Genomic DNA, 12,187 nt, shown 5'->3' on the forward strand with positions numbered 1-12,187 from the left:
AAAACTACAATTATCTGTTATATAAAATATTAAAAACTTGTTTGTTCATTTTGACAGGCTGACATAGATGTTGCAGTGAAAGCTCTTCTAGACTTGAAGGCCAAGTACAAGACTGCCACAGGCAAGGACTGGAAACCAGGTCAGGCCCCTGTTGCCATGGCAGCTCCTGTTGTCACGGCGACCAGCAATGCTGCTGGAGATTTGAACCAGAAAATCACAGATCAGGGAGATGTTGTCAGAGACCTCAAGGGCAAGAAAGCTGCTAAGGTAATTGATTGAATAATCTTAAAGTTGCCCAAAGTGTGGTTACATTTCATTTGTAGGACTATGCATTAGAGCATCTTTCACTAAGATGTCAAAGAAGGTTTGTACATTAAACCAAACAAATTTATTTATTCCTGTGTTGCCAAATGCTTAGTGGAAAAACCCATTAACTAAGGTGGGCCTGTATCAGAATTGATACAGGTATTTTTTCTTTTGATGATCAATATCAATGAAGGTGATTTGTTGGCCAAGCAGTGTACAGTTTTCCAGCCAGGTTTTGAAAAGAGCAGAGTGCTAGGTCAGAAAGGGCACTTTTAATGAACATTAAATAAACCTTAATGGGGCACTTGCTGTGGCCAATGTTCAATTCTTATTATACCCCCCAAAACAAAGTTTGGGGGGGTATACTGGAATCGGGTTGTCCGTCTGTCCGTCTGTCTGTCTGTCTGTCCGTCTGTCCGTCCATTTTTTTTTGTCCGGGATTCATCTTTGTCGTTATTGAACAAATCTTTTTCAAACTTTCAAATATTAATGACCATGATGTAAACCTGTGCCTCCGTGGATTTGGTCAGAGTCGCATGATCCTGAGTGGAGTTGTGGCCCCTTAATGAGTTAAATTGGGCAAAATTAGCTTTGTCCAGGATTCTTCTTTGAAGCTATTGAGCAAATCTTTTTCAAACTTTCAAATATTAATGGCCATGATGTAAACCTTTGCCTCCATGAATTTGGTGGGAGTCACATGATCCTGAGTGGAGTTGTGGCCCCTTAATGAGTTAAATTGGGTAAAATTAGTTTTGTTCGTCCTACTCCTTCGTCATTTTTGAATGAATCTTTTTCAAACTTTTAGCCATGGTGAGAACATTTGCCCCTGTGATTGTGGTTGGAATCACATGATCATGTCTCCAATTATGGCCCCTGAATAAGTTAAAATAGGCAAAAATTATACAGCTTTGTCTAGCCTAATCCTTGGTCATTTTTTCTCATTTTTTCTATAAATCTTTTTCAAACTTTCAATGACCATGATATGAACTGTTGAATATGTGAGTTGGTGCACCTGTATTAATCAGAATGTTTGCATGGCCTTAAAAAGACCTTTAATTGATTTTGTCCTTAAAAAGACCATCAAAAGTCCTGAAGTTAGGTGCATACAGGCCTTAAATTTGTTACAATATTCGCTTTGGTGGCCTACTCCTTTGTCATTTTTCAATATATTTTTCTCAAACTTTCAGCTATCCATGACCATGATGTGAACCTTTGTATATGTGATTTTGTGCACCTGTATTATTTCCTTGGTACTCATGTGTGGGGGGGAGGTGGTGGGGGTGGGTAAACAGAAATTGGGTTGGCAGACAGTCAAATTCACCCGTCCACCTTCATTTTGGAATATCCTGTCAGGAGTCATGACCCCTTTATGGTGAAAATGAGAGAAACAGGTTTGTTATCTCCCCTGAGGTGGGTGGGAGTGGGGTAATATTCGCTTTGGTGGCCTACTCCACAATAGGTATTCTAAATAAACTAAATAAATGTATTGCCTTGTGCTTTCTAATGATACCATAACTAAGGCCAGGGCAAACAACCTAGACAGGGAAGGGTTGGGGGGTATTCGTTAGCCTTTGGCTTACAGTTCTAGTTGTGTATGTGTTCTAAGCACTTTTAATACTTTTATTTTGTTATAAATGCCTTAGCTGTTACTTTTGTGTCAAAATGTCAAAATGATATTTCTTGATATTATACTTATTTCTGAAATTTGACTTTGTCAAATAAAAGGGCACAGCAGGGTGCCCCACCCTGCTATTTAGGCATTGCTGGAGCACTGAGTGTAAGCCTGAGTGACTTTTATAGATGTAGCTCTTATCACATCATTTTGATAGAACACTTGTTCTCACTCCCCTTTCCAACACACCGTTTGTTATTTTTCCTGTTTATTTTGCCTTAGTCTATGTCTATTTTACAATTCAGACTGACATAGATGCTGCTGTGAAAGCTCTTCTCGACTTAAAGGCCCAGTACAAAGCTGCCACAGGCAAGGACTGGAAACCCGGTCAGGCCCCTGTTGCCACAGCAAAACCAGCTGCTGCCCCAGCAACAGGCAATGTTGGGGGAGATTTGGACCAGAAAATCACAGAACAAGGAAACTTGGTCAGAGACCTCAAGGGCAAGAAAGCTGCCAAGGTGAACATTTCAGCCTTTTTGAAAATCCATTTTTTAAATTATCAAATTGTATTTGGGGGAAAAAAATTATCCTGTCTGAGCTTCTGACATGACAACCGCTGTTACACCAGCTAATTCTTTTACATGAGCAGAAGGAAACAATGTGTAATAAATAAAATTAATTTGTATGCGCCATGTATTATTCCTCATTAGATATCCACTTCATGGATTAAAGAATTAACACCAATGTTTGTCTATACATGGTTACAATGGATATTATTTTTAACATAAATACACATCCATTTATTCACAGGCTGATGTAGATGCTGCAGTCAAAGCCCTTCTCGACTTGAAAGCCCAGTACAAGGCTGCCACAGGCAAAGACTGGAAACCAGGTCAGGCCCCTGTTGCCATGGCTTCTCCTGCTACTGCCCCAGCAACTGGCAATGCTGCAAGTGACCTTAACAACAAGATCACAGAACAAGGGAACTTGGTCCGAGACCTCAAGGGCAAAAAAGCTGCAAAGGTAAAAAAATCGCCTCTAATGTGAATACATCATTGATGGTACATGAACAATGGTCAGCCATATTGTCAGAGTAATTATGCTGGCATTTCCTGCGTCTCTGGCCAAATGTTTTATAAAATTAGTTGTTGTTTTCAAAGAAAAAATGTTGGGCTATATGTGGTAGACTTGATTTCTTTGTCAGAGGCAGTGTTGCACAAAACTCTAACCTTTGCAATATTTCAAAATACAATCAAGGTATTCATATGAAATTTGGTAGATATGTTGGCCAAGATAAAATGCGCTTGTAAAGCCAATGGGAATTACTCTAGGTTATATGCTTATTGAGTTACAGCTCTTGTTTGACTGAAAAAACAAAACCAGGTGAGCATTGGCATTTGCAATCACAGCACTCTTGTTTAGAATGTTTTAGGTACAATAAGAAAGGTCAATATTGTTAGATACATACTTGACATCCAAGCATCTGTCTTTGTCTAAACAATAGATATATATATATATATATCTCACTTATGCACATCCTTTCATACACAGGCTGACATAGATGCAGCAGTCAAGACCCTTCTCGACTTAAAGGCCCAGTACAAGTCTGCCACAGGCAAAGACTGGAAACCAGGTCAGGCCCCTGTTGCCATGGCAACTCCTGCTTCTTCCCCGGCAACTGGCAATGCCTCAGCTGACCTTAACAACAAGATCACAGAACAAGGAAACTTGGTCAGAGACCTCAAGGGCAAAAAGGCTGCCAAGGTAAATTTCCTGTTTCATGTTTTAAATTTTTTTAAATTATTGCTTGGACATTAATGTGTTTTATTATGGTACCCAAATTAAAAGAAAAAATCAGTTTTAAGGATAGTAAGAAAGTTTAACTCGTTTATAAAATGTTGGTTTCACAGCAACAGTCAACAACTTTATTTGTGGAATCAACTAGAAATCTATATACTGATCCACTTTACTTTACAGGCCGACATAGATGTTGCAGTTAAAGCTCTTCTAGACTTAAAGGCTCAGTACAAGGCTGCCACAGGCAAGGACTGGAAACCCGGTCAGGCCCCTGTTGCCACAGCAACTCCTACTGCTGCCCCGGCAACAGGCAATTCAGCGGTAGATTTGAATGACAAGATCACTGCACAGGGAAATGTTGTCAGGGAAATAAAGAGCAAAAAAGCGGACAAGGTATGATCTTATTTCTAGAAAAATCTTAGGCTGAACTTGCTTAAGCATCTTATTTGAATTAGCCGAATTACTCACTTAAACTTGATTTGACAACACAAGCAGTAGTTTATCATGATTTGCTTCACCTTCTTTGTCTTTTAACTCTTTAAAAGAGAAAGTTAAACTATTTATGCTTAAAGGGACAAGATAACGCATCAAATCTTGCTTACTGAGTTATCACATCGCTAAGGACACATGTATCTTTGGAAGTTTTTGTTTATTTTTCCAATTCAAAATTTACTGGGTGTGTCTACCATGTAAATCCAAGTAAATTTTGAAAGTGGCGTTGGTATATTTATCTGTACTAATCACGTGACTTTCACATGCTAAATACACACACAATCAACTGGGAAACCATTATGCACTATTTTAAATGGGTAAACTCTTGAGACAGCGATGTAATATTCTTTTTATCATGTAAAATGATGTATTATCAGCCTCATACTAGTTTGTATTGATAATTCTATTCTTGTTTCGAGGAAATACTGTATATGCCGGGTTTTTTTACCATCTGGTATCTAGTCCCTTTAACATGAAATCCAAATTAGTGTGCTTAGCTTGATTTTGTTATATAATAAGGAACTTAAGATTGTTCAAGAAATTCGGGCTAGTGCTATTGTGATGGCTTGTTGGCTTTCAAACGACTACTCTTGATAAGCCCCTTCTGGAATTTTAACCAAATTTCAAAGGAATAGTTCTTGAGTGGTCCTTTAGAGGAGCGCAACCATAAAAGGAATAGGGTGCAGCACCCTTCTCATTAGCTAAAACCCTACCGGTCCTTAATATTGTTTCTCCCCAGCTGTTAGGGGGCGATTTTATAGTGCAGAAATGATGCAGCTCAAACACAAGATATTTAAAGCTGCACTCTCAAAGAATGTCAGTTTTGACACTTATTATAAAAATTGTCACAGAATTGGCTGATTTTGGCGTCTTCAATTCAGTCAATATTAGATAACTTATTATAGAACAGATCTCAATTGTTTGGTAAAATGCTGAAAATTGCATTTCTGTCTAAGCGATTGTAATGGTTTAAACCAAAAAACATAAGTTTTTAAATGTATATATGATAAACTGCAATCTGATCTATTGTCAGCAGTCTTTATTCCCCATTTTCCAGACATTTACGCAAAAAAAGGTGACCATCCAACTTCAAAAAGTAATGAAGTTGTCAAAATGATAACTCTGTAAGAGTGCAGCTTTAATATGAGAAATAAAAATCACAACTACTGTATTTTATAATATTTTTGTATTGATTTACAATGTTTAGGGCTAAGGGTGCAGCACCCCCAATAACTCTTCGGCTAAAACCCTTATCCTTTTAGAAAAATCATGTGAAATCACCTGCTGTCAAGGTATTGCTTTATATATGTCTGAAAGTATGCAATACAAGAGAAATAACATGAGCATATGTCATGAACTCTTGACTGGTTTTCATCATCCCTTGTTTTATTGCCGTAAAATTGCATCATTTAAGTTTTACATGTACTTGAAAAGGAAGTTGTAATATAAACATTGTTCAGGTAACAGGTGATCAATTTCAGAACATATATAAACAGAGCATTTCATATTTATGAGGCATGTCAAAATGTTTAGTCTGTATTTACTTATTTAAACTGGATTATATTGCACTAGAGCGGCTGGTAAAATATTCCTTTTATGATCTGAGATAAACTAAACAAATAAATGTTCAAATTATTGATTCATTGAATGTAATAAATAAAAACTTTGTTAGATTCTTTTAAAAACTTTGTTAGATTATTTTTGTGTTTATTTAGACAGTAAATATTGTTATAACAATTGAGCAAGAAAATTCAAGAAAGCATAGATTGTCTTCTAAGCATAAATGAAAAATATATTAGTTGGATGTAGCCTAATTATCCAACTAATCTATAAATAGATTAATTCATAAAACTGAGTGTGTGAAGTAGGTCAAGTGAAACTCACATGTATAAACATAGTATAATACAATTCAGATGCCACGTGAATGATTCAATTAATGCTTGAGTGAAACTTAGGTGTTTTTCAAGGATATATCAAGGTAGTTTATGGTATAATTAGAGAACATATTATCTTTAGTGCTTCATTTCATTCACCAGATTATTTTTTTTCAGATTTTTTTTGTAAAATTTGTGAAATTTTAACATGATGAGACACTTATCTATATTTAACATGTATATACTATATATCTCAAAAGGCTTTTCTTTATGTACTGTGATGAAAAATATTATTACCTTCTAATTTTTAAATGAATACTTAAAAAAATGCTTGCTTTAAAATGAGTTTAATCATATTTTGTACTTGTTAAAATATAAATGAATTTTGTACTCGAGTCAACTATACAAGGTGGTTGGTGACAATCAATACTGTAGGTTTACTGTAGGTTAACTGTTTTTCATTGATGATGCAATACTTTGCATTGTCTTGATGTTAAAATATAAAAAACTTTGTTATTTTATAAACACACATTCAGGATAAAGTATTGAGTGATTTTGACTAAATAACATTTTTTTTAAAGAAAACTCAAAAAGTTAAAACTAGATTTAATGATTTATTTATAATGTTCTCTTTTAAAATATAATGATATTATTTATTTCTTATGTCCCTTTTAGAAATATATTATTAATTTCAATTGTTTTTCTTTAAAAAAAAATAAATCATTGAACAGGTTTTTTGTTTGTTTGTTTGTTTGTTTCATTGACTGAGACAGTTAGTAATTAGTACTTTTGTTCTTCAAAGAAATAGAGGAGTGGAATAGCCTTGTTATCGGCATAAAATGTCATTGAATTGCAAAATCTTAATCCATGGTCACATCTAAAAATGGGTTTAAGACATTCAAATCAAACTTGGTACACCTGTTGCACATGTATACTGAATGTTCAAAACTCTTGCTTTAATAATTGTTGAGTTATGCCCCTTGTTTAATTGAGAGCAAGAACAATAGGTCAGCACTGGCCTTTGCTCCGTGGCGCTTCTTGTTCTTTCTCCTTGTTACTTGAGTGCAAAGTGACTCATATCACTGTGAATGTGTTTATCTTTACCTCAAAAAATAAAAATAAAATTTTATGGAACATTTGAGAAATACATGATTACATGGTGTATCTTGGGGTACATGTAATGCAGGCTTAGGTCAGTAAAAATCATTCTGTTTTTCTAGGCTGCTGTAGATGCTGAAGTGAAGAAACTTCTCCAATTGAAGGCTGATTACAAGGCAGCCACTGGCCAGGACTGGAAACCAGGAGTGAGTGGAGCAAACGTTCAGGGGGCAGGATCTAAACAAGGTGAGGGGGTGTGTCCAAATTTTGGAGTAAGAGTAAAACGTAGCCACTGGCTGGGTAGGCAGTTGGTTGGGTCAAAACTAGGTAAGGGGGCATTTCAAAATATAGAGACACATTGAACAGCAGCCACTGGGCTGGATAGCAGGCAGAGGTGGTGATGATACACAGGGGCTGTGGTCTATATTAGGTAAGGGGCGTGTCAAAATCATAGAGAGACTACAAGGCAGCCACTGGCCAGGATTGGGAGGGGCAAACAAACGGGGGCGGGATCTAAACCAGGTTAGAGAGTGTTTCAAAATTATAGAGACTACAAGGTAGCCACAGGACAAGAATGGAAACCAAGAAAAGGCGGTCAAAATAAGGTAAGGGGGCTTGTCAAGATTATGGAAAGAAAACATTACATGTATCAGGAAAAAACCACCAGAGTTTGATCTTGATCCTAACTTGGTCTGCATTTGCAATGATCCATTATGGATCACAGATTATTTTTCTTTTTTGTTTGATTCTAAACAATAATATGTATTCTCTTGATGTTTTGGAGCAATTTTATATGGTATCTGTGCCAAATATCATAAGGATAATACATAGATTATAATACAGTACAAAATTTATTAATGAAGTTTTCTAAAACTTGTAAAAATAAGTACTCACACACCAAGAAAGTAATCTATATCTTATCGTGAGACTTTATTTTCAGACTATTAACGGTAGTTTATTAGCAATATAATGAGTTATTTCATGATTTGCAACATCATTGGTATGAATAAAGCTATGTTAAATTTAAATATGAAAAACCAGGCCAGCTGGGGACTGTAACATCAATAATATAAATTTTGATGGCATATATTTTTTCTAATTAACAGGCAAGGGCGCGGAGCCAGCAGGGGCACCAAGAGGGGAAATGGCAGACGGTCCAGAAGCGGTTGCTCTCAGGGAAAAGATTGAGGCCCAGGGTGGAAAAGTCAGGGATCTGAAGGCTGCCAAAGCTGCCAAAGTGAATGCTTAACCCTTTATCATTAATCCCCTATATACTTAAAAATGCTAAATTGTACACTAAACAGGAAGAGTATTCTAGCTGCATGCTTTGGGGAAGTTTATGTATGAACCTTTGATTTGTACAAACATTCTATGTAAACTTTATCAAGGGCTATGAAGATTTCAGATTTTTTTTAATAGACATACTGTTGTTATTAAATTATTATATTGGAAGTATCTGTATATCTGCATTATGTACACATATTTGATGAACTGCTCAGATAGTAGAGAGTAATTATTAAAATATCTTAAAAGCTTGTTTCATAGTCATTGTAGAATGAATAAAAATAAGCTCCTTTATACCTAGGATTCTATAGACAAGGAGGTGTCGACCGTGCTTGCCCCGATCAAGGAAGTTAATAAATAATCTCTGGCCTTTTACATGATTTTAAATTACTCACTTTTAATCACAGGATGTGGTAGACAAGGAGGTGTCCACCTTGCTCTGCTTGAAAGCCCAGTACAAGACCCTGACAGGGGAGGACTTGCCAGCAGCGGGTAGACAGGACAAGAAAAAGGGCAAAGGAGACAACCAGGGCAAGAAGGGAGATAATAAGGAGAACAAGGGAGATAAGCAAGGGAAAAAGCAGGAAAAGGCCCAGAACGAAAGCAAGAATGCTGAGGAGGCTGCCGCAGAGCACAGTAAGAAACAGAGCAGGTCAGTAGTAGATTTGATAAGACATTGTCAGCTTGTCTGCTTTAGAAAAAGAAAAAGATAGCTATTGTCATAGACTTGGTGCTTTTATCAGCGTCATGAGCATGCAAAAACTTTGGCCGTTGTTAAATGCTGTTGAAGATATTCAGATGAAGTTTGCTAGGGACAAGACGCACATGTATAGCAAGGCAAATAACAAGGGTAATTGTCAAGTTTTCCTTGTTTGTTTGGAAGAAACAGACGAGCGTTGGCTTTCAATCCTTGTCACTCTAATGCTTATACACTGTGTAGTGTGCTTGGGTTAGAAACTTCCTACAGGTTAGCTTTGTCAGTGGATCTCTGTGCTAGTATTCAAGACATTAAGGGCTCGAGCCCTGCACTTGGGGCCCTTTTGCTACCAGGGCGAGTGAACTTAAAATATACTGCCCCTGCACAAGCTTTCTTATCCTACATTTTCACGGATTCATTTATGAAGAACTCGGTAACCAGACTGTCTATTACTGGCTTAAACTATAAATTAATTACAAATTATTAAAAACACTAGTTAATCATATTAAAATTACTAATTTGTTATGTTTGACTCTCTGAGATATTATCTACAACATAAAATTGATTATACAGTCTCCGCATTCATTCTTTTGGCTTTGTGTTTATTGAGCATATAATGTGTGGTGTAAAATGTTTGTTTTAGCATGGCTCTTTATTGAGACTTATCCATGTTTATTAACCATTCACTAAATTCCTATTGCAGACTGGGTCTTGAAGCCAAAAAGGAAGAAAATCTCTCAGACTGGTATTCTCAGATCATCACGAAGGCTGAACTGATTGAGTATTACGATGTCAGTGGTTGTTACATCCTGAGGCCCTGGTCTTACTCTATATGGGAGGTTATCAAGGATTTCTTCGATACAGCAATTAAGAAACTGGGCGTGGAGAACACATACTTCCCGATGTTTGTGTCAAATGCTGCCCTGGAGAGGGAGAAAACGCACATTGAGGACTTCGCTCCTGAGGTAAAATAGAATTTCATTCCATTTAATTTTTGAAATTAATTTATTTTAGTGATGAAAGGAATTTTTCCATACAAATTTATATACATGTAATTTCATAGAACGTCATGCTGTCATACTTTATTTCACAACTCTGACCTTGTTGAGCTGATTTCCAAATGCCAATCATTGCGACGGTCGTTAACCTTTTTTACATTAATCTAGTTTTCTAACTATTCAACTGCAGATAACTTGGGTGACAAAATTTATCTGGGAACCATTGAGAAGGTCATTTACCCATCATACTTAAATCTAGTTTTCAACTTATGTATAAATTTGCAGGTAGCATGGGTGACGAGATCTGGGAAATCTGAACTTGCCGAGCCAATAGCCATTCGACCGACTAGTGAAACTGTCATGTACCCGGCGTACGCAAAGTGGATAAAGTCTCATAGGGACCTGCCCCTTAAACTGAACCAGTGGTGTAATGTAGTGGTGAGTGGACTACCTTAAAAGATCTTATTGTGTTTTTTAGGTTTTGGCTAGTCTATTTGGCTACTCAAGTTATTATAGCAATGACGTTGTTGTCTTTGTCGGCGTGCAAACACTAAAATCTAGGCAATAACTTATAAATACAAGATATTCAATTGAAACTTGGTATATGGAACATGTTGCCAGAGACAATATGTATAACTCTGGCTTATTTATTATTGATTTATGCCCTTGTTTGACTGAAAATCAACTGACAAGCATTGGGTTTGCTCCGTGGCAGTTTACTTGGCTTATCTTTTGTTGTTTATCTCAATGGAAAAGTTGTGGTATATGGTCATAGCTTTGCCGTCCTTGTTGTGCACAATCTTCAAACTTGTCCATAACTAAAGAAATATTCAAGATATTTGCGTGAAACTTAGTACACACATACATTTTACCCGAGGTTGCACGCTTCAGCAAAGCAGAGCCCATGGTTCTGATCAAACTGATTGATTGACTGAGAAAAAAACAGACACATTTTGATATCTTGGGCGGTTTTCATAAAAATTAGATCTAAAGTCATTTTCTAACAGTTACTTGCCTAATTTTTAAAAACAAAGAATTTCGAAAATACATAAGTTCATTAACCTTATTAAAAAATAGCATACTTAAGCGTGAAAAAAAACTTAAACATTTCTTTCTATTTGACTATAAACAATTTAAGAAATCAGCTTAAGTTATGAAATGACTTTATGAATACCTGCCCTGCTTCTGATGCTATTGTTAGAATGATTATTTACTGTGTTTTGAAATGTTTAGCTTCTGAAACTTACGATATAAGACAAGCTATGGCTTACTCTTCACTGCTCTCTTGTTGGACCTCTTTTATGCCAGGTTGCTTGTTTTGTGTTTTACAGCGATGGGAGTTCAAACACCCACAGCCGTTCCTGAGAACTCGTGAGTTCCTGTGGCAGGAGGGACACACAGCCTGGTCAAACAAGGATGATGCATGTGAGGAGGTTAGTATGGGATTAGGTGTGCTGGTTGATTTGAAGGCCGATGGAGTGGCATTATGTTTTGGAGTATGTATTTTGAGGAGTATAACATTTATTCCTGTGGCAACATAGACACCACACTGCCTGGTGGAACCAGGCCAATTCATATGATGTTTGGGGTATTGAATGTATTGAAGTTGCCATAGCAACTTTTTTTCCTAAAAAAGTGTGAGTGTCAGGCTCTTGAATTTAGACTTGCATACTCTTAAAATGCGAGCGACATTTGCAAATTGCGAGTGACTTTTATTCAAGCTCGCAAAAATCTGTGATTGGCTCACTCAAGATTGATACTTTTTTTATTCATAATATGTCTTAGGTGTAAATATTTACTTTAATTAGACAATATTATAAGGGATTAAAGCAAACAATAAAATTGCAAGTTGATTTTTCATTTTGCGAGTTGCAAAGTTAAATTCGAACCCTGAGTGTGTTTTCTAAGTATTTGTTATTATAATTATGTGAAACATCGTTTGACTTATTAATTAATAAATACCTCAGTTTTGCAAGCAGATTCATGTTATTTTCCATGTACAGAAGCTAAGCGAAAATTGCCATAGCAA

The 12,187-nt window shown here is 36.3% G+C and overlaps 1 protein-coding gene across 1 annotated transcript in view; it reads left to right on the forward strand.

Annotated features, from left to right (window-relative positions):
• LOC128208302 (bifunctional glutamate/proline--tRNA ligase-like) overlaps positions 1–12,187 on the forward strand; it is a 42,224-nt gene that overhangs the window by 23,463 nt on the left and 6,574 nt on the right. The window contains exons 19-29 of the mRNA XM_052911846.1: positions 58–267; positions 2,224–2,436; positions 2,729–2,941; positions 3,470–3,682; positions 3,896–4,108; positions 7,302–7,425; positions 8,286–8,416; positions 8,871–9,115; positions 9,864–10,125; positions 10,444–10,596; positions 11,490–11,591. Coding sequence (XP_052767806.1) covers positions 58–267; positions 2,224–2,436; positions 2,729–2,941; positions 3,470–3,682; positions 3,896–4,108; positions 7,302–7,425; positions 8,286–8,416; positions 8,871–9,115; positions 9,864–10,125; positions 10,444–10,596; positions 11,490–11,591 — 2,079 coding nt within the window. The remainder of the gene's footprint in view (positions 1–57; positions 268–2,223; positions 2,437–2,728; positions 2,942–3,469; positions 3,683–3,895; positions 4,109–7,301; positions 7,426–8,285; positions 8,417–8,870; positions 9,116–9,863; positions 10,126–10,443; positions 10,597–11,489; positions 11,592–12,187) is intronic.

Source organism: Mya arenaria, chromosome 11, assembly GCF_026914265.1.
Source record: "Mya arenaria isolate MELC-2E11 chromosome 11, ASM2691426v1".
Classification (NCBI taxonomy): Eukaryota; Metazoa; Mollusca; class Bivalvia; order Myida; family Myidae; genus Mya; species Mya arenaria.